The sequence below is a fragment of the Rhipicephalus microplus genome, chromosome 6, assembly GCF_043290135.1.
Source record: "Rhipicephalus microplus isolate Deutch F79 chromosome 6, USDA_Rmic, whole genome shotgun sequence".
In the NCBI taxonomy this organism is placed as follows: Eukaryota; Metazoa; Arthropoda; class Arachnida; order Ixodida; family Ixodidae; genus Rhipicephalus; species Rhipicephalus microplus.
The window spans coordinates 189,823,202-189,846,156 of NC_134705.1; the positions used below are offsets into that span (position 1 = coordinate 189,823,202).

The 22,955-nt window shown below is 43.7% G+C and overlaps 1 protein-coding gene across 1 annotated transcript in view; it reads left to right on the plus strand.

Annotated features, from left to right (window-relative positions):
• Positions 1-579: 579 nt before the first annotated feature.
• Ranbp21 (exportin-5-like protein Ranbp21) overlaps positions 580-22,955 on the plus strand; it is a 56,657-nt gene continuing 34,281 nt past the window's right edge. Inside the window, exons 1-16 of the mRNA XM_075867306.1 lie at positions 580-814; positions 2,306-2,427; positions 3,368-3,440; positions 4,735-4,872; positions 6,426-6,608; positions 8,232-8,267; positions 9,686-9,871; positions 11,092-11,168; positions 11,256-11,355; positions 12,764-12,847; positions 16,069-16,194; positions 18,362-18,452; positions 18,941-19,063; positions 19,788-19,900; positions 21,576-21,632; positions 21,743-21,838. Coding sequence (XP_075723421.1) covers positions 716-814; positions 2,306-2,427; positions 3,368-3,440; positions 4,735-4,872; positions 6,426-6,608; positions 8,232-8,267; positions 9,686-9,871; positions 11,092-11,168; positions 11,256-11,355; positions 12,764-12,847; positions 16,069-16,194; positions 18,362-18,452; positions 18,941-19,063; positions 19,788-19,900; positions 21,576-21,632; positions 21,743-21,838 — 1,704 coding nt within the window. The 5' untranslated portion in view covers positions 580-715. The remainder of the gene's footprint in view (positions 815-2,305; positions 2,428-3,367; positions 3,441-4,734; positions 4,873-6,425; positions 6,609-8,231; positions 8,268-9,685; positions 9,872-11,091; positions 11,169-11,255; positions 11,356-12,763; positions 12,848-16,068; positions 16,195-18,361; positions 18,453-18,940; positions 19,064-19,787; positions 19,901-21,575; positions 21,633-21,742; positions 21,839-22,955) is intronic.

Consider the following 22,955-nt stretch of genomic DNA (forward strand, 5'->3'; position numbering starts at 1 on the left):
TTGGTTAACGCACACAACGGGAGCATCGCGTAGCGCGGCTAAAAACGAGAGCAGGCAGTCTTGCACGAACACAGGGCCCTCCGTGTCATCAGTACGGCGCGCGCACTTTTTTAAATATTGGATTGAACTTTCGATATTTCACTTGGATCAGTGCATACTACACGTCGTCGCGCCGCATAAACTTGACCGCCTTTGATGAAAATTTTAACAAGTATGACCACAAATAAACAGCATCTGTTTATTCAACTACTCTTTCCTATAGATCTTGTATTGTGGCTGCGAATCATGCCGAAATGCGCTCAAAGAGAGCAATGCCTTCTAGATTTCTTAGGAGACGTTAATGAGAGTTATCACTTAAAGTCCCCCAATAAATTCCTTATCATCACTTGCGCCGTTTGACCAAACTCACTTGCTTCACAAACGCTGTCTCTGCAAAAAAAAAATTGTGTACACAAGTTAGCGTTTGAGTGATAGTGAACTCGAACATAGTCTGAGTAGACACAATTTTACGGCCGCGCGTTTGAAAATCGGGGGCAGCGTGATTTGGCGTGGTTCACAGTGCCTTCGAGCAACCCTGTTAATGGCGTCCATTTTGAGTTTGCGCATAGTAAAAAAACAACCGAGCGTAGCTCAACGAGTTTGACGTTTTTCACCGCCGCAACGATGTTTTGAGCCGGCAAAACGGTATACTGGCTTGACTTTGACTGTTAGCAGGATGTCGGACGTCGAAGAGGCCTGCAAAAGTGTTATCGCTTGCGTGGAAGCCGCCGTTTCAGCCACGACAACACTGGAGCGGAGAGTGGAGGCCTACCACGTTAGTTTCGATGTCTTCTTCTTTCGCGGTGCTCAAACTAACAGCGTGTGATAGAAAACTTCTCTGGTGCGCGGGATGTGTGGATTTCGGTCCAAAAAATAGCGCACTCTGGACCTAAAGGCGTTTCTCATGCAGCTATGGTCTTCTATTCTATAACGCAGCGATTCTAGTCGCTAGCAATGACCTGTGCCGGCGTTTTTGTTACAAGTAACGTGAATTTATAACTACGTTTCCCAGCCGCCCTTCTCGGTCTTTTGGCGTTCTGCTTTGCGAGATACGGATCTATTCACAACTGTGACTGGTTTCCTGACTGCGTTGAGCGTTCGGTCGAATCATGTGTCCCACGAAGTAGCGCAATAAAGTTACGAGTAAAATGTTTTAGGCGTGTTTTAAGCCGTGTTGCCATAAGGTAAGCATGCTGGCACGGGCAATTACACCTAAATAGCTTCGCGAGGTTCTGAAAATCAGAATTTGAAGCCTGCATTCATCTAGCATAATGCTGGTGAGTAATGCAGAAAAGCCAAAGTGCTCAGAATTTACTCAAGGGTAATTCAAATAGGCTTCCAGGAGCACCTGAGAATGTGTTAAACATCTCAATGATTTCTTCTGCGTAAGAACATAAGTAATTTTCCAGTCCATTGTGCAATGTAAGCTATGCACACTTCTAGCCTCATAATTTCTAGGGCATTAACCAAAAATAATACCTTTCGTTCTCTTGCATATTCGTTTAATCTCCTCAGTTTTCATTTCTATCCATCCCACCCACATTAGTTCAAAAGACAGTGTTGTGGAGGTTGACGTTCCTGTTCATTTTGTTAGATATTTATCTTGGCTCGGAAGAATCGGAAGCATTCACGAGCTTCCTTCAAAGATTGGTGCAGACCAAGTGTTGCTGCTGAAATAATATTGGGGTCACCTGAACCAACGAAAGGAAGTTTGCCCAGAGACAGTCTCGAGAATATCAACTCGTGAATGAATGAAAGCCATGTTTGTTCCACATGCCGGAGACGCTGCGGTAGAAAGAAAGGGAGAGGGTATTGTAGCACGAGGAAGGGGTAGGGCTGCCTCTGCCTCAATAATCAGACGTTCTGGAATCAGCTAAGTGGGGGCCATAGAGCCGACCAGTGAGTGATCAGTGCGTTGCAGATAATCGTACCTTTACAGCTGCTTTCTTATCACTTCGAACCGCTTCTAAATTTTGCTCTCGGGCATTGCTGCTTGTAGGGAGTTGTTCACTTGCAATTCCATTTTCATAGTTTCATTTTAAATGTCCACCCAGGATTAGTCATGCCACGGATGCACGTTTCCAATTTTGTTTGCACTCGGATCGCATCAGCGGTCATGAAATAGACGGATGTAGGGGCTCAATTCGTTTGTGTTGATCAAACGATGGTGGCATATTTTTAGGACAGTTTCTGCGCTTTTCAACTGTCTTCTCCCATTCTGAAACCAAGATGCCATGAATTTGCTTTACTTCTCTCTATTGCCCAGGCTTATGAAGATTTCAAGGAAACGTCTCCGCTCTGTGCAAAATGTGGTTTTGTGCTTGCGGCCAAGGGTAACCCTGCTCTGGTCCGCCATATTGGACTACAGCTCGTGGAGCATTGTATCAAGTGAGCAGTCATGTTTTACAGCAAAGTTGTAGTTTTTAATTTAGACGATTGATCGTGGAACTGTGACATAATCATGAGTAAACTGTCATGAACGGACCTTCACCTTCAAATTTTAAAGAAGTGACTGTGGCCACCCGGAATGAGCTTGAACAGCAACTGGCGAACCGGTCAAATTGGTTACCATGACTGCGACCCCATGAGAAATAAGAAATATAATCAAATTTTAACTCGGTGAGCAAACTGTTACATTGTGAACAATGAGCTATTCGACAGAAAACTTCCTGGGAGGTATGTGCCACAGAAATTGCGCAGACTCCACTACTCTCCGCTAGTCCACTAAGATTAAACAGGAAAAAGTAAATCAATAAATGAGCAGAAAAAGTAAATACATACATAACTAACCAGCGTGGCCCTTTTCTGTCCCACACAGACTGACGTGGAAGTGGTTTAAAGTGGCATAGGCTAATAAAATCAAAACTCATAAAACAATTAATGGGAAACAAATTCGTGTGTGACACATAATTGCTGGTAATTCACTTTCACACAGTAGAATGGTTCATGAATTTTCTTTTTTTCCCCTTTCTTATTTGTATTCACTTGCTGTGACATCTTAATGCACGGACCGCGAACACACAATCCACAAACCTCTTTCTTGCTACCCGCTGCCTGTACATAACTGTTTTTATTCCATGTGTTGTATTTTCTCAACCGCCGTGCGGTCACCATGTGTTAACGGATAATTGTGCAACAGCAAGTCTGCATTTATGAATCGGCTTCCAGGTTTTAATCGTGCTGGAGATAGGTGTCAACATGTTGGAATCACAGCCCCAAATCTCCTTCATAAATGAACCTTATATGAGCTCCGGGAAATATTTTCTTAGAAATGGCAATGTTTTCTGACAGTTTGTACTAGCTGAAATTGCCAAATTATCACCTGCAGGTTTCGCTGGAATATGATGGCGATCGATGACAAACGTTTCATCAAGGACAACGTCATGAAGATGATGGCCGAGGTACGCTCGCTCATGCTGAAACATTAACGAGGCTTTGTATTCAACTCTCTAATTATTATTATTTTTTTTCAACACAGTCTTGTAATTGTTAACAAGCAAAGCTCATGCATGCATTATGACATGGCTGGTCCAAAGTGAACATACTCATAATGGAGTAGGGACGTTTGCAGATTATGTAGACCACTAACGAATTGAAATGAAACATCAAATATGGTCTTGTAACTACTGATATTCACAGTTGCTCGAGATGCTAACTGCATTGTGTCACTACAAATCTGGCCTTAGCAGTCATATTTGTGGCCGAAATGTAGATTTGGCCGAATCTGTTTAACCTGATTCGTTCGCTCTGATTTAAGTGTTTGGGTCGAAATTACAGTAATATGACAGGAACTGAATTCTGTGGAAACCTGTACTCCATTACCGAGCCCGGGTTGCTGCTTTTCAATCGTTGAACAGTGTACTCCAAGCTTTTTAATTTAACATGTTCGTAGTGCTGTAACAGCGTGGCTTCCATTTTGATCTGACTTTGCCGTGTTTGCTTGCTTTTGTTGCAACAGCAAGAGAAGTAGTGGTAAAATCAGGTGCTTTTGGAGCCTTGGGACACTTTCAGTGCGAAGTGTCAGTGACGTTGTTCAAATCGGTTCCCCGTTTCAACACTGCTGTGCCTTACAAAAGATTGATGCGAGAGTGCTTTGATTTCTGTCAATCAGATGAAGCCACTACATCTTGCGTTAGACAGACATTTACGATGTATGAACGCTTTTCTGCATCCTTAAAAACACACATGCTGGGACGGCAGCCATTTTTCACATGGCAACATAAATGTGCAAGGAGCTGTAAGCTATATCTGTCTCTTAGGTAAAATGAGACTTTTTTTTTTCTTTCAGTCATTACAGTTGAATGTCGTTACAATGAAGTGACCTCTGCCTTGAAAGTAGCGCCACTATATACAATGTCCATTATATCTGATAATTTGTTTTTGTAGTTTTATCTGATGTACGATAGTTTATGCTTGTGTCTCTAATGTTTCAAGTTTCTAGCACCCACTAAATATTTAACGCGAAGTTAAGTTGTTGCTTAACACACTGACAGAATTTAATCAGTTCTGTTTGCTTGTCAGCGTGGTCATTTATTACTCAAATGCAGGGTATCAAACTGCTAACCCACTGCAGCTCAAGGTCTTGAATACAGGCCCTATAAATAAACAAAAATAAATAAATAAATCTGCCTCACCTGATAAATCGTCTAGCCGTGTTGGCTGTATGGGCAGGTTCAAAGTTTAACTTTCCCACAGGGCACAGACCACCTCCTCGTGGAACAGGCCCACATCAAGGACGCGCTTGCGAAGCTGCTTGTGGAGATGATCAAGCGGGAGTGGCCGCAGCAGTGGCCACAACTTATGAAGGAGCTGAACGACCTGGCCATTATCGGGGTACGCATCCGATTACACATAGAAGATGTCAGGCCTCTGTGTCGGCACGGTGTAGCAACAAGCTTGTTGGTACTCCGTGAAGCGTCAAAACAGTGGGCAACGTGGTAGATCATAACTGAATGTACAAACAGGGCAACCTAGAAGTAGTTACAGTGCAACTACTTCTAAGTTTCTCTGTTTTGGTAACTTTGCACCACAGTGGTTGTTAACTGCACCCTTCTACGCATGCTCATTCTCTTCTTTTTTCGCTTATATATGTACACCACTCCGCTAATAAATCATCGTTGAAAGTCAGCGCTCTTTTCTATCCTTTTTTTTTTTCGCTTCTGTATTACGCTGTAACTACTTCTAGGTTGTGCTGTTTGTACATTCAGGTGTTCCGTGATTGAGAGTGCAGCTTTTTTGTGCGGTGTGCTTTGTATAGCGTACCATTTTCTCGTTAAAGCGGGGCAGTGGGTCGTAATGGTTGTTAACCAGGCTTGCTGGTTTCTCACCTAGTATGAGTATGGTGGCCAGCATAAGAATGATTGATGTACTATCTGATGTGGTTATATAAGGTAATTGATGTTGTTATGTGTATATTGTCTGTGACTGTATGCAGAAACTAGCACCATTGGGAGTTAGCAGTACTGTAGGTAAAGCAACAAGACAAAAACGTTACAGGAATAGGCTGTTAAACATGACTTAAACATGGCTGTTAAAAGTCAAACTCAAGTTTATTGCATAGTGGTGAGAATCTATGCAGAAAAAAAATGTTTCTAAACATGAAAAACGTGAAGGTTTCCTGAAAAAATGATGACATCGCTGAATAGGATATTACGAGCATGGGTTGAAGAGCGATTTGATTGTGTGGATGTGGTAATCTCTTTGTCAAGCAATTCAATGTGGCCAGCATTTCAGACTTTAATTGCGGGGTTAGTGGTGTATTGTTCCCCTGCAACCTGAACGCTTGAGAAGCTAAACGGGGAAGGTTTAATCCTTGACATGTTCATTTGGTTGGCAATGTTAACAAAGGAATGCCATCCAAGTTATCAAGCTGAAGCAGTAAGCTATGCAGATAATGTACTTGTTCTCTACATTGTATCAAAGTTACAGTTGAACTCTGCGCTTCCGTCTTCATGAAGGTTGAGAATTCTTTTTGCGTCGGGCATCACTGTTGCCCTTGAAGAACGAGCGTTGGAGTTTAGAGCGACTCATGAGTTCAACACGATAGTTGTTGAACCAGGAACGTTGCCAGAGGCAATCTTTAAACAACAATGTGACGAATTGTAACGATGACGAATGCCTAAGTGTGCATGACGAAAATGTATTTGGGGCGATGATGAATCTTCAATTCCAATCCAAGATATGTCTCAATGTAGGAACATTGGCTCCAAGGGCATCATTTGCATGACGATGCCTTATCACTTCGGGTCTCTATCTTTCCAAGTTTCTCAGCTCAGTGGATTACCTACGTCTAGCTTTCACTCTTGTAAAACCTCACAAACTGCTCACGGTCTTGTCTATGTCGACCTCCGTTTGGGACCGTCACCGCGCTGTTGATGATTGCGCAGGAGACGCAGAAAGAGTTGGTGCTGCTGACGTTTCTTCGGCTTGCCGAGGACGTGGTGGACCTGCAGACGGTGGAGGGAGCACGCCGGCGAGACCTGTACCAGGCTCTTGTGAAGGAGCGGCGTGAGATATGCGGCTTCTTCGTGCGCACGCTCGAGACTCACTACAGCCGGTACCGAGACCTGGTGAGTGTGCAGCGGTATTTGCTACGACTTGACGAAATGGAAAACTGTTTGGCTGTGGAAGCAGAAGAGTAAAGACAAGGCGTAGGCCTGGCGTGTTGGTTATTCAGTTAACTATTTTAGCGCACTTGTGAAACAAAACAAAGGACAAAATGACATGGACGCAGTGCTAACTTCCCACATTTGGTTTATGCCTGGAAGCATCACATCAATAGATAGGCGGAAAAGCAGCGCGCGCAGGTTTATTATAGGAGCAATGATCACAGATAATCAGACCTCGTCGTCCTCAAACCTCAATATACCAAATTCGGATATAATGAAATATTGGTTATAATGAAGTAAATGATGAATACTCTTGCAATAGATACAATGTAGGTTATTTTCATACAGGTAAACATACAGGTATATGGGTACGCATGTTTGAAACTTGAAAAATGATGAATCGATGTGAGGGTAATATGTTGATTAACCTTGAAGTGGGGCTTTGCGGCAGTGTGGATTTTTTCTGGATAGGTGCTTACACGGTTCAGCACTCCTTAGCACATCGCAGTTTTAGTAAAACCATCTTTACCGGAGATTACATGCAGATAGTACACACCTGAACAGGTGCTTTCACGGCTTTGCACTTCTTTACTGCAGTGAAACCACATTTACAGGGGACTTTAGTGGTTTTGTGACGTTAAACACCACATATCAGTCAATCATCAGTGGGTCTTATGCAGACTACTACATCTGTTTGTTCATTTTGAGTAATTCGATATTTTCAATAACTTAAATTCTAATTGAAGGGAATTTGAATGCCGCGATATTAGTTTGAATATTTCAAGCATTACGAATTCTTAACCCTTTTATTTCTGAATTACGATAGTGCCAAACAAAATAAAAATTATTTTCATTTTCTAGCTTTAAGTTGCAACGTTTAAATGATTCCGCAGTTAAATTAACTAAAATGAAACTTAAATGCATACTTTTATGCATGTCGCAAATTTTTCATATGCCACAGAAGCGAGGACCTTGCAACAACAACAACAAAAAAAAAACGTACTGCAGAACAACGTAACATGTTGTGTGCCACCTCTTGGGTGCATACACACCAAATAAACTAAATTATTTAAGATAGAACTCGCGTCACTAAGGCGAGAAAAAAGCGAAGTGAAAGCTGTTGCACGCGCTTCACACTCTCCGCCATCAGCTCCAAAGCAATTGGTTCTAGCTTAAAATGTCTCAGACGAGACAGCAATAGATTTTTCATGCTGAAAGCTACGTGCCTCGTGAATACTTGACAAGTACACATTAAAGGTGGCACGCATTTCGGGACTGGCTTGCTCGAAGTTTCTCAGTATGTTGCAAATTCGCGACATTCGACAGTAAAGGGTTAACAGCACAAAGCACATGAGGGGAGTGTATGAAGGGCACTGGGCATTCACTTCCAACTGTTTGTTTCTTTTAAAACGCTTCACCTTGTGTCCATTGTGACCTTGTGTCAATTGTGTTCGTCCTTGTGAAGCAGGCAGCTGGTGGGGTTACAGCGCGTAAAATGCACATTTGTGCATGGTTACTTTCTTTTTTTGTACTTGTAGACTCTCAATACTTTTATAAACATTGTCATTTCAATGTGCATTGCAGAGAGACAACCAGAATGCAGACGAAAACAACCAAGAGGTGAGTACTCGTTGCCTACAAATTCCATTTAGTGCGTTCACGCGCGCAGTAGAACTTTGATTATTCATCCCCTGGGTTTGCGACGACCCGCATTTTGCGACGAATGAGTTCGGTCCCGGAAAAATCCCCATAGAAATAACGTATTAAAAACCTTGGTTGTACGGCGCAGTTTTATGCCGATCCCACATCTTACGACGGCTTTCCGATTCCATTCGAAAGAAAAAAAGACGCCTTCACTCGAATCAAACATCGACCTTATATTCACCAGTGAATAATACAAACTTGCATTCCCCTAGGTCAGAGGTTCTCAAAGTGGTTTCCACCGGCCCCTACTTGGGGTACCGCAGCCACTAATAAATTTTCCCCTAGTTCCGCACTTGCCCACTCAACTCCCTCAGGTGGGGGTCCCGAGGTGTGCTCTATTTAGGGAACTTCCATTTTTCATGCCCGAATGTCAATAGGCACATATCAGTGCGTAACAGATACACCCTACCTGCACAATAAATCATCCCAGCAGTTTGTATCCAGCCAGACTTTGAAAATGAAATGCATGGGGGCTTAAATCTTGGAGGCCTTGCATTTCCACCGTGCGCATTCTGGCTATTTGAAGATAGGCGCGGCTATGCCGAGGCTCTGCGTCTCTGACGCTTGTTTTTTCCACCACCACCATTGGTCCCGCGTGTTCTGCACGCTATGCTCATCTCTTAAGCACGATTGTGTGTTAACGTAAGCAAGAAGGTCAAGCATAGAGCTTACTCCTGGAGTTTTTCGCTGTACGGAATTTTAATTTGAATTTTTTGAAAATAAAAATGAAGAAATCTCGCTGGAGGAAGGGGGGGGGGGGGTCTCCTTGGCACTTAATATAGCTTAGTAGGATTCCGTGGCACCAACATGCTTGAAAACCCTTGCCCTAGGTTCACGACTGGAGAAGTAGAGAGTGAGATAGGATGTCTTTCTAGAATGGAAAGTTTATTCTACTGGAAGTTATGTGCTTCTTTCTACATAGCCTTGATCGCGTGAGTACGTGTTTGGGGTCTTTACCTAGTCAAGCTTTATTCACTCAGAGTAGCTTCAGCCGGCCGAAAAGCTGACATTTTCACGTTTTTGGTATGTGGAAACTTTTTCTGGTCGACATGCAGCTGGTCTCCTGCCCGCATCTCACTCTCAGTCTTGGTTGATATTTGATGAAACTTCCTGAACAATGTATATTTGTATACTTATGTTAAACACATACTATAAATAAACGGGACCTGAAGGGACGGGAAAAACGTGTTCCAATTAACAGGAGTTCCGCTTACCGAGAGATGAACTGGGTTGCATCATTCAGGTATGAAGCAAATCATGGTAGAGGAAGTTGTTCCATTTGTGCAGCAGTTTTGTTGAAGCCGGTGCGCTTGGCTCTATTTCGTCCCACGCAGCTGTCCCTGCACCGACAGCTGACGGAGACCACGCTGCTCACGATGGCGGGCTTCATGGAGTGGACGCCCCTGAAGGAAGTGATGGAATCGGACGGGCTGCTGCCCCGCATTTTCTGCTACCTCCTCTCGGACAGGAACCTGCGCGTACTTGCCGCCGAGTGTCTACTGCAAGTGCTCGGACAGAAGGTTAGAACAGCGTTGCCAATGGCAGTCCAGACCCCTCCCCTTCTTCCCCCTGTAACTGCCGCGTAGACTTTTGTGAAGGGGTTTCAAACGCGCTGCCTTTGGTCCTTTTTTAGGTGGCTCAACCTGTGTGTGAGGCTATCTTAATATTGTGTGCTTTTTTTATTTTGAAAATTTTCTCAAAGTTTGTACATGAGTTGCACAGACATGGCTGCTTTCAATTACCTCTTCCATTGGCCACCCATGTGGTCACCATGCATTGAAGCATAACCAGGCAACAAGAACTTTATATCTGAGAATTTGAGTCCACATTTCACTCTATTCTGGAAATTGGTATCAATATTTTTCAATACAGATGCCGAATTCCCTTCACAAGGGACCCATGTAGGAGACAAGGGAAGCGCAGCTTTTTAAACGACTGCGTTGGCCAACATGTTGTACAAACTATCAAGAAATAGCCAAAACTTTGCAATAAACCAATGCACGAGTTCATTCGAAGTTGCAAGCACGAAGAATATGCAAATCCATGTACACTCAAACCTAGATATAGCCCCGCCGCGGTGGTCTAGTGGCTAAGGTACTCGGCTGCTGACCCGCAGGTCACGGGTTCAAATCCCGGCTGCGGCGGCTGTATTTCCGATGGAGGCGGAAAGGTTGTAGGCCCGTGTACTCAGATTTGGGTGCACGTTAAAGATCCCCAGGTGGTCGAAATTTCCGGAGCCCTCCACTACGGCGTCTCTCATAATCATATGGTGGTTTTGGGACGTTAAACCCCACAAATCAATCAATCAATCAATCAAACCTAGATATAACGAATTCGGATATAATGAATGATCGGTTATAACAAAGTAAGTGACCAATAGCTTTGCCATAGACACAATGTTACTAATTGTTTATAACAAATTTTTGGATATAGATAAGTATTTTCGTGGCAATTGTGACTTTGTTATAATGAGGTTTGAGTGTACTATACTCATCATTCTCCAAGTGGCTAAGCAGTTGCAGTGCCACAATATGCTCTGAGAAATATTGTAGAAAGCTCTATGCTTTGCGCAGCACAGTTGCGTCACTTGAGAGAGTAGACATCTAAGACTTAAGTGGATGCTTTGCATTTTGCACTAACGAACATGTAGTTACAGTTGGTTCTGATATTTTTACGCGGTTTCATTCTAAAGGTTCTCATTCGTTTGTGACCTTCCTTGTTTCGCTCCACAAATCGACAGCCCAAGAAGGATGAACTGAGGCTGTTGCTGGCGCTGTTCAACCAGGAGACACTGAACGCTGTCGCCTCTGCCTTGACGTAAGCCCAAGAAAAAAGCGATAGTCTTTCAAGTTCTGCGCCTGACTTCCACGTATCTTTTCCTTCTTTCTTTGCATCTGCTCGAAGGTCTGCGTCCAGTGAACCTTTGAGCGAGGCCGCTTTCCTCTTCATGAAGAAACTGTGCTCGATCGCAGCCAGCCTCGGACAGAACTGTGTCACGCACTGGGTGAGTAGAGCTGTTATCCCTGTGCAACACGCAGTATGATGGCGACTGTATGAAAATGGCTTTGCATATTTTGACTCTGGAGACCAAATTTATAGAAAGTGGAAGTGTTGGAACAGATTCTTTGCTGCATCATAACGGAGGTTAGTGATACAGCAAATAAAAGCATACCGCATCAATGTGAAGAAGAACATATTGTGCATCGATGTCGGAGAACATATTGTGAATCAAACCATCCCAGATGTCTCAACCCGGCCTATTGCAAGGCAGTGGTATTTGGAGCTGTTTTGCTGTGTGAGTGCCTGGATTGCCTACTCCCCGCCCCGTAGCCTTTGTTGTGATGAATAGTGGCACTGGGGTGGAGTATAGGTAATAACTTTGGCACTATTGCATAAGCAGTGTCATCAATTAATGCAGAGAAAGTTGGCAGACAGCTTAGAAATAGCTGTTGTCGTGCTTTGCTTTAGGGGAAGACTGGTTTTAGACATCTTTTTGTTTATTTCTTCAGTGATCTTGATCAAACTGCACAAGGTTATGCAGTTTTTTCTGATGATTTCAAATACTTAGTTTCCTGTAACTCATCTTGTTCCTGAGATAACTCAAGCTCACCCCCTATTGTTTAAGCCTGCCATAGAAAGAAAGTGCTTAATTAAAAATGATATTTAAGATATGCCAACATAGAGTAATGACTATAGATTGAAAGTATGCAAACATTTTCTTGTTTTTAGGCCTTTATTGGTTACTTTATAGCAAAATGAACAATTCATTTTAAAGCAGTTGGAATGGTGTTACAATTTTGATGAGTAATTAATTTAAGAGGTTTGTGCTCTAAATTCTGCTCCTATACTTGCATTCTACACACATACAGGATTTCTATTGCAAAAAGACTTATTGTTGTACCTGCCCTAGCTGCAGAGATATTGAGGCCTCAGAATTGAACAGTCGTAAATTTACTTTTTTGAGAAAAATGGAAAAAACTGAAAACACACAGCTTCTTTAAAAAGCAACAATCATGGTGCGCATGTTTTGCAATCCTCATAAAGGTGCTCATAAATTTGTAGCGGAGGTTCTAACAGAGGTGCCGGCAAATTATAAAGAAGCCTCGGAAGTCGGTTCCCCATTTTTTTAGCAGGTCCTGCATGTTAACAGCACCAAGAATTTGGACAGTTAGAATGACATGAAAAAATGACCACTTCCTGGTGTGTAAAAATTCGCAGAAAGATAAAAAAATGCTTGCAAAAACTAAATATGTCAATTTTCAAAAATTATTTTTTTTGTCACTTTTATTGGTCCCAAAGACCAGCCTCTAAGCCTTTGCCCTCCAGCCCCCCCTCCCCCTCCCCCCCCCCCCCCCCCAGAATAAAGGCTACACATGGTTTTTGTTTTCGCTGCTTTCATGAATGGTGTGCAGAGCCTGGAACTTGAGCGACCTTCAGTGGAACTCTTTGCTGTCTACCTCGACTTCTTGCTATCCCTGATGCAGCATCCTAGCCAGGTAACTCTCTCTCTCCTCCTATTGCCTTCTCTTATTCACTGTTATGAATTTTGCTCTTTCGCGATGGTAGCGGTGGCGAAGAGCGGCAAGCCGTCGAGCGGACTTCGCTGAAGCCTTAGCCCGAAGGTGAAACAGGGAGGCAATCCGTTTTGAAAACAGGAAGAAAAGTAGCGTTTACTTTAGCAGGTTGTAATTTGTACAGAGCCGGCCAGCACGACAACGTCGGCTGGGGCAAAATCTCTAACATGGGGCCGGCTCGGCCTTAAATAGCGTCTTTGGTCCATTCTCTCAGACCAGTTCTCGGGCTCGGAGTGGGAGACGTAGCCATACCCGGAACTGCAAAGTGGTTCGGCGGAGGAAGCGACGTTATCCCCGGAACTGCACGGTTCTTCTGCACGGAAGGCGGCGCTGGGAGGGGGGGGGGGGGGAGACAGTTCGTCGAAACAGGGCTCGATCTTGAGAGACGTGCTCCCGAACGAGGAACATGTCTGTGGCACAACATCATGCAGGAAGGTCCATTATTCTCTTCAGCCGCAAGTTGGGGTGGCCTGCTTGCCACTGTGTCAGATTTCAAAACCTTATTGATTTGATTGATTTGTGGAGTTGAACGTCCCGAAACCACCATATGATTACGAGAGACGCCGTATATAGTGGAGGGCTCCGGAAATTTCGACCACATAGGGTTCTTTAATGTGCACCCAAATCTGAGCACACGGGCCTACAACATTTCTGCCTTCATCGAAAATGCAGCCGCCGCATCCGGGATTCAATCCCACGACCTTCGGGTCAGCAGCCGAGTACCTTAGCCACTAGACCACCGCGGCAGGGCGAAAACCTTATTCCAAGGCACTGGATAATATGTTGGAAGAAAGAGATGGTGGTAATGGGTTAATAATAATTTTTGCGACTTTTTGTGAGAACCACATGATGATCATTAGGCACGCCATAGGGGGGGGGGGGGGGGGCTCTGGGAATTTTGGCCATCTGGCATTCATCTACATGCACTGACATTGCTCAATAGTACGTAGCACCCAACTGTTTACCACAGTTTGGATCGAACCTGTAACCTTTGGGTATTGGTGGAGCACCATAACCCATAGAGTTTCCTAATATACACTAGAGGGAACTCTCACGTTAAAGAACCCCAGGTGGTCAAAATTTCCGGAGCCCTCTACGGCGTTTCTCATAATCAAATAGTGGTTTTGGGACGTTAAACCCCACAAATCAATCAATCATTAGAGGGAACTCTGGCGCTAGTGTCTACGAGAGCTGCAACACACGGCGCTTCAGCGAGCATGGGAATGATGGGTAGTACTCACATTTGTCTAATTTTCGTACTTCTGACCTGCTTTTGGCTCCGTGTGTGTCCGTGTGGCTTAGAGCTATCTTTTCACAAAAAATAAATTAGCAAATGTTCAGCGTTTGCACTTTACAACCTCATTGTTTTAGGCTTATCATTTTGAATTGAGTCACGAAGTTCAAAAGGGTTTGTTCTTTCCTTCAAAACAAAACCGTAACCAGCAATAAACAAAACCGCAAGTACGATTCACCACCCGCAAGTACGAAGACTAGGCAAATGTGTGTACTACCCATCATTCCCATGGTCGCTGAACGATTGCAGCACCAGAGTACCCTCTAGTTAACGTTAGGAAACTCTATGCCATAACCAAGGCAAACAGACATGGTAATACTTATGTTAATGTGAATTTTTCACAGCAATTAATCATAGTAAGGGGCCAGTTAAGCATCTATCTATTTTGAAGTCAGTAATGTTCGGTTTCTATATTAAAATGTCGAAATCTCAAATTTTGAAATACGTGTTGAACCCTTTATCATTGCTAGCAAACAAAAATGTCGGTTCTGGAGCAGCTACGGGGACGCCCCCTGCCGAACAACTTGTCGAATTCGGTAGCATCCACAGCAAAGATCTTCTGAAGCACGACGAAGGAAGCACATAGAAAAATGTCCACATTGTGTTTCAAGTCGCTTGAAAAAACACGTGGTGCATGGCGCATCTATGCAATTGATGTGTGCAGTTGATGCACACTCAAACCTCAATATAACGAATCCAGAAATAATGAAATATTGTTTAGAACAAAGTAAATGAAGCACATTCTTTTAAAAATATAGTGTTATAAATCAATCTTTATAACAAATTTATGGATATAGCAAACTTATTTTCGTGTAAGATGCAACTTCGTTATAATGAGGTTTGAATGTACTCATTAACAACAGCTGAAAGAAAGAGCTGTTCTCTTTTAGGGCTCCTTCATAATACTTAGAGATGGCCGATTGCTCCTGAGCTGTGTTGCCTATCAGCGAGCGTGGCTCTTTGCTTAAGTGCATGATTCAACATTAAGCAAGCGTGTCTGCACTGGAGCCAAATTTTGTCTCCTCATAGTTGCCCACAGCCTATCTCTGCAACCCCTGCAGTAGCCATGGATATTAATTGAAACTTGGCAATATGTGTATTATTTGATGACAGTAAATGTTATCTATATCTATGATCATAGGTTTATGAGAAACGCGTTCATGTAGAAAGTCGTGTAATCGATGGGCTTTCAGAGTTGGACAACAAGAGCACCACAAATCAGTTTGCTCTGTGGGCTCTGTGTATTATTACTTAGCTCTGAGGGTTTCCATTTAATATTGCAACCAGTGGAAGTTCTTGTCATGTTGCTGCTGTCATTGTACGGGGAGGTCGCACCAGTCAAACTGCCTATTTGCAGCTTTTATACTACCATTATTGCTGCTTATGCATGTGTTGTACCTATGGGACAATAAATTTCAAGCTTCAAAAACTTGCACTACAGCATGTGAACTTTGTGTCAGCCATTTTCTTATTGTGCATGTCCATCTACTGTGCAGGATATTGGGCAAAGAGACTGCAGTGATTTTATATTGGCTGTGAATACTCAACTACCTACACGCTTAGAAATTGAGCCAACATTCCAAAGGAGGCTATTTGTTTCTGAATAGCGCTTGCCACCATTCGTATACAGTAGACTCTCACTAACCAGAAACCCGTTACACGGAACTGCATGCTTAAATGGAATAACTGTCTCTGAAATGATTGGTTCCGTACTTGTGTGCTGCACGCCTGTTCATCTTTCAGTAAATGAAACTCTTGTTTAACGGAACATATTTTTCAGGTCTTTCAGGTTTCAGTTAGCGAAAGTCTACTGTACATTCACACACCCTTTGTCACACTATATTTGTAGGCCATCAATGCCATCACTCTGCCAGTGTGGGCGTCCCTGTTTCGACATTCCGATGTCTCCTGCCTGGATATTGTCCGCAACTTGCTGCCGAAGTTCTTCAAGGTTGCCACCGAGAAGATATCCAAGGTGCACCCTTTTTGATTAATTTTGTACTCCTAGCTCATCGTCTTTTTTCTTTTTTCAAACATACATTTCCGAAATGTCAGAAACGTAATTTCTTAGAAAGAATAGCTTTACACTTGGTTTCGGACTTTTTTCCCTCATTTGGCGAGGGTCTTTGACTTCTAAACCTCACGCAAAACACTGGCAGACCTCCACGAGCCGTAAATAATTTTGTGTAAGCTTTTCTGCAGCGATTCTGGGTTTCGTATGCCAGGCATCACGACAAGTAGCAGCCCAGGCAAAACGGCGATCGAGCTGGAGCAAGTGTCAAAGTGTTTGGCTCACATGTGACCACCTCCTGCATTCGTACAGTAGTAGTTTAAGTCGTAAGGCCGAGTGAAAATGAATACGTAATATATACAACATCTCTAATAAACTTTCAGTTAAGTGCTTCTTTTTATTATTATTTACAAATGAGATGTCACCACTTTCTTTCATCGCAATGCCGTGTGTATTCCGAAATGTTTCATCTTGTTTGCTGTGCTTTCATTGATTTCCTCGAAGAAAGAGTACACGATTTGCATCATTTTAAGCATCACTTCTGCAGTCACTTTTGAAAGGAAGCTGGTTTTATTGTTATTAAGTAAAAATAAAATTGCCTAAGAAGATGTAAAGGTGAAAGGCATGGCAGACTTACGTGTCAGTATATTCCAGTTAACATTATTCACCACTCATTCATTCTCAAGCCACTTCCAACAGCACTCAATATCACTGAAACGAAGCAAAAGGCATTGCAAGAGCTTTGCCAAAGAGAACCTAGTTGGTAGCACCTGTACGCTGGTTGTCTGCACCGCACGGATTTTCAGTGCAGTAGTGTTTAAGAGTTTCTTCAGTAGAAACACCTACCTGTGTCAGAGTTGGTGGCGTCTTCGTTGCGGGCGAGAAATGAGCATTGTTCGTGGGCAAAAAGATAAAAGTGCAAATAATATAAACATGAAAAAAGAAAAACTTTTGGTGTAAGTGAGAAGCAAGCACAGACTGATTGCACGAGAAGCAGGTGTTCTATCGCAGAACACCACCGTTGCTGTGAACAGCTTCGGTAAAAAAGACGACACCAATGTCATGCAGCAGTCAGAGTTTTCTCAGCACGCGTAATTTTGCGTGGCAGAAGTGTAGAATCAAACCAGACATCAAAACATCTCAATTGCGAGAGTATGTGTCCTAAAGGCCAACCTTTCGCAAAGCACTCGGACATATTTAATCGTCAACTTGAATAGCGCCATCAAAGCGAGCGGTTGAATACGTGCGCGTGTTCTCTTACGAACGTGGCCCTTTGCTGATTCGCCAAAGGAGGAATTATGTCATGATGGGTGTTGCACCACTGTACTTGCAATATGTATTTTTGGAAATAGTTTTGAAACAGCCAGCGTAACGCGCACAGGCATTCGTTCTCTTTTGACATGGTTGAGGCAGCCACCGAGAACAGAAGCTAGGCTAGCAATTGAAAATGCAGTGCACGCAAGGCCCAGTTATCCTATCGAAATCTATTCTTGAAGGTGAAGCTCAAGGGTCCTTCAAGCTTCTTTTGGTGACGTATGTGTTGTTTCCTACTGTGAGAATTAGTGGGAAAAGTCACACTCTGCTTCTTAGGAACCACCTTAGGCTTTCCCTTTATTAAATGAAGGAAGTTGCCTTCCCTCGGCAACTTCCTAGGACAGCTGCCAGCACTCTCTGCTTCAGTTGCATTGCATACATCTCATCCAATGTTGAAGGCTATTGGCATTTATATGTATCTCCTGAAATTCTGATGGCAGCCTTATGAACTTATACAGTGAGAAAAGGCATCGCATTCATCCACAGATACACTTATACCTCGTTATAACAAAGTTGCGTCTTACATGCAAATAAGTTTGTTACATCTGGAAATTCGTTATAAAAGTGTAGTCATAACGTAATATCTATTGCAAGTCTATTCTTCACTTGACATTGTTTTAATTGATAATTCATTATATCCAAGTTCGTGACATGTGGAGGTTTCGGTGTACCTGTGAATCATGCATTTTCTCTGTGCTGCGGCTTCGTACCAAATCGTAGCAGTACTCTCCAGCAATGCCTCTTTGTTTATATAGCCGCTCGCGGTTCTTGTGTGCCGTACAGCGCATGTTACTGAGACAAGCCTTGTATATTACAGGTCGGCTACCCTTCCAGAAACGATAGTCCGGCCTGTGCTTACGCTCGGCTTGACTTTGACGATGACGAGAACTTCGCACAATTTCTAGGCAGTAAGTTTTATGAATCTCTCTTGTACCTATTTCTCTGGGTGTTGATAACTTGTCAAGCTGCACATTTCACCCTCAGCATCTCTGTCTCTTTAGGAAGTAGGCGAAACTGATTGATTGATTGATTGATTGATTGATTGATTGATTGATTGATTGATTGATTGGTTGGTTGGTTGGTTGGTTGGTTGGTTGGTTGGTTGGTTGGTTGATTGATTGTGGCAGTTAAATAATAGCTTGGACCAACTCTTGTTTCCCTTCACTATTTGTGTTGCCAGTTGCTAAGCGAATTTTTCTATGCACTCGGAGCTTTCTTTTTGAGAACGCCAGGAGGGCTTCCTTCGTCGCTCCGTGCTTTTTTCGCATGGGCTGCCGTCATTCCCGTTCATTACCTCGCAATCTGCCCCGTTAATTTCTGCCGAATGAATTCAGCCTTCTCGAAAAATGTGTCTTTGAATTTCCTTGCTAAAAGACGTCGTATTCTCTTTCGGCAGAATTCAGGGTTGACCTGACGGAGGCCGTTCGTCTGGCCACCCTGCTGAACCCCATCGCTGGCTTCCAGATGGTGAGCCAGTGGCTACAGACGCTGCTTGTAGCCAAAATCGAAGTCGGAAGCGGTACGTTGTAGCTCCTAGTGATTGCAGTGTGTCTATTGCTCCTGCTGGCTGCTGTCGCAAAGCTTTTCGGGATAACCCGTTTGCATTCTTCGTTCATATTGTATAATGATGTGTTCTTGGGTGCTAATTATATGTTTATAACCTTTGCCTTGCTGGCCTGTTTATTCACTACTAACTCTTTTATGCAATCCCCCTTACTCAGTGCCCTTTTGAGTCCTGTAAGGTATTGTCAATAAATAAATGGTGGGATAGCCGAATATGTGAAAGACAATTGATTTGGCAGATTGGAGGAACAATCACGGCCACATCTTAGCCTAGTAGAACAAGAGTCGTGCATGTTTCAATGAGAAATTACGTATTTGGGTTGCTAAGTTATTGATGGTCGTTTATTATGGTGTTTACGTTAAGCATTAAGCTAAGTCAGTGACATTGAGATGAGGGAACAAGTGTTTGCTCTTCTTCAATAATAAAAAGTTTCGCCTTCTTTTTTTCTCTTAAAGCCTTGTGGCAGTGTAGATACCATGCCTGAGGTGATCATATGTGATCTGCATGGGGGATGCAGTGGCTTCATTTATATTTAGGCACCCAGATGGTCCTCATCAATCAAATTATCTTTGTTAAAAGCCCTCCCTGTTAAATCCATCCGGTCGTGTCTCATCATTAGGCCTAGTTTGTGTGCTAATTACTGCCTTAATGTCCAATTCAATGTTCCGGCCCTGCAAAGAACCGGAGAACGGCCACTGTTCACTCAACTCGCCGTCCAGCATACGTTGGGATGCCCTCGTCAATTTCATGGACGGCGTGTTCAGCCGGTTCCTGTCTTCTCCGAACCCCAAGGTGAGCGTTTCCAATGACGTAAGGGGTGCAACTTCGCCATATTGGACCCATTCAACCAATAATCTAAAAGTGCAGGCTTGTGCTGTCGGTGTCCCATGAAACGTGAACAGTGGGAAGCACTAGCAGTGGTGTGGCATTTTGCAATGCCCTTTGAGTTTGACATATCCAGGATCAATATTAGTGCATGTCGTGCAGTCATCACTGTTGGCATCCGTTCTGGCAAAACTGCACCATCCCATTACACTGAAGCCTCGATATAAAGAAACGAAGTATAACAAAATATGAATTATAGCAAAGTAAATGAAAAATATTCTTGTAATAGACATACAGTTGCCGACTGATTTTTCGGAGCTGGCAGGGACCGAAAAAAAAAATCTGAAAAATTGAACAGTCCGAAAAATTCGTTTTTGTCAGAAATATGAACTTTATTGCATCAGGCAGGCTTAAAAAAGTCCATGATTCTGCCTTGCCTTATACTACACTTGGAAGCAATTCGGTTTTCCCATACTTGCGCCAACGTGGCATCGTCACCGTAAATGCTCGACAAAAGCATCACCGCGGTGGCGATCTCCGCTGCCGACAGCTGCGGAAATCGCCACCATGCTCCGGAGATCGTCTGCATGAGGGAATTCTTTAAATAGGAAGTTTTCGTCCCAACATTCGCCCCGACCGCAAACTCAAGTGAACGGAAGCCACACACAACACTTTGCGGGCCTCGCGGGCCGCGAATGGCGTCTCGCATTACGACGCATGCGCATTGGCAGTGGCCGCACCGCAAGGCCTCGCGGTGCGCTATTCTAAAGCTCCCTAATGTCATTGTGGCAGGCACATTCACTCCACTACTGTGCAGCTCCACCTCCTCCGTTTACAGTGCAATGATGACAGGGCTGACCACTACGGCTGACTGAAGGCGAGAAAAGGGTCCCGTGCCGCGTTTTATAAAAGCAGACACGGCCTCCGAAACTTGAAATATGACATTTGCTTTCCAATCTTGGAGGCAGGAAACCCATTTTAAAATTAAGCCACTAAGCTTAGTCAAGCCGGCAGAAAATCCAACATGGCGGCGTTCATACAGGTTCGTGGCCCAGCTCAAGACAAGTGATTTAGTCCGAAAAATCCAACTTTGGGGCAAATTCGTCCAAAAATCTGTCGAAAAAATGCATTAGCCCTATGGGAACCCTGATGGTGCACTTTTGAAGTCCGAAATATCCAACAGTCCGAAAAATCGGTCGGCAACTGTAGTGTCAGGAATAATCCTTTATAAGGAACTTTTAGATATAAACTTATTTTGCATAAAATGCAACTTTGTTATAATGAGTTTTGAGTGTATAATGCTATATTTCTGCTTCTGCTTTAGTTCTGATGTTTCAAAAATGTTTGAAAGAAAATATAGTAAAATAAGACAAAGCGCTCAGCATGCACCCGTGTGCTACCATTCTCACCATGCCACCATATTAACACTAGAACAGAGATGTCACCAAGCCAGTCCTAATGGGGTTTATGTCAGCAATGATGACTAGACAGTGTGCACTATAATACCATTGCTAATGCTTGCCACTGTTTGCATTTCATTATAGGTCAACAGTACATTTTGCTTTACACAAGCAATGGGCTTCAGAGCGAGTTTTCTGCATGTTTCAAATTTTTTCGTCACCTTTCTTGTCTGTGCTCGCAGCCAAGCACGGAAGAGGGCATCTTCTTACTGGAGTCGCTGCTGAATTTTGAAACCGAGGTGAGAGTCTTGTCTTCGGGCTCGGGAGGTCACCAAACTACGATCGGCGGTTCGTTTAATCCGAAACGCCACACGTAGTTACCCCTATTCCGTTTCTTACCCCGCTGCAGGACCCAGTGATTCAGTCCTACGCCCTGTCCTGCATATCCAACCTGGGCATCTTCCTTACTCTTGCCCCGGGAAGTCTGCCCAACGTGTTGAACAAGGTGGGCGGAAAATCTCCGACGTGAATGAAATTAAAGCTGCGGGTAATTTGGTCAGTGATCGTCTGTAATTTCGCATTTAAATTTTCGGTGCGATTGCTTTGCGTTAGGGTATGTACCCCCACTTTGAAGGTTCGCAGTGCAAGTGTACGAAGGTCATCAATAAAAGTGGGCAAAGTTCTGCAGTTGATGCCAGCGTCGCAGCTGTCACTGGGGATGAGTTAAACAAGAATAGGGGGAGCAGCGTTGTGCATTACAACAGCAGTACAGCTGGCCCAGTGCCCAGCATAATGTTGCGCTGAGTTGATGGGTGCATAGCCCGACATAACTTGACTCGGCAGTAAAATACTCACGCTAGCAATTATTCATTGGCCCTTAATGGAGCCCTGCAGCACTTTTTAAAGCAGCCATTTAATGAACTCACTAAAGGAGCTTATTGCCTCACAAATGCACTGCCGCAAAAATTTTTTAAATTCATTAACGACCTTCACTAGTCTGGTTCTCATACAATTCAAGGCTGTCCAGAAGGCCCACGATGCGGCGGTGAGGCTGGGCCTCCCCAACTCAACGTAGGAGCGGCCTGCGATCCTACCTATATAAAACGGGGGTGGAATCCTTCAGGACCCCAATAAAAGTTTTTTATCCATCCATCCAACCATTCATTGAGAACGAGTGCAGTTATAAGGATTTGTATCGCGCTGCAATTGCATTCTCTCTTCCCTTGCCCGATGAAAGTGCTGGAAGCTAAGCAGGGAGGGATGGCACAGGGAAAGAAAAACATCACGTGCGCCTTGTGCCCTTGAGCACTTCTTTCTCTTTTTTTTCTTCAAATATGCAACTTTTCAGCACGATCGCGCGTGCATGCTTGGACAAGTCCGGACCTCCCGCGGCGATCCCATTAACGAACGAGCGCGCCATGCTCAAATCAGCCAGTGGCCCATACAATGGCTTCTACCAAATGATTTTGGGTAACCTACATCATTTCACAAAAGAAGAGAATGCAGTTTCTGGCTGAGTTTGAAAATTGATTGCGATTTGCGGGCCGTGAACTGCACTACAATGTTAAGCTTGCGTGTTCACGGAAGCCTCGACTACCGATCGACAGCGTATTCGGGCCATG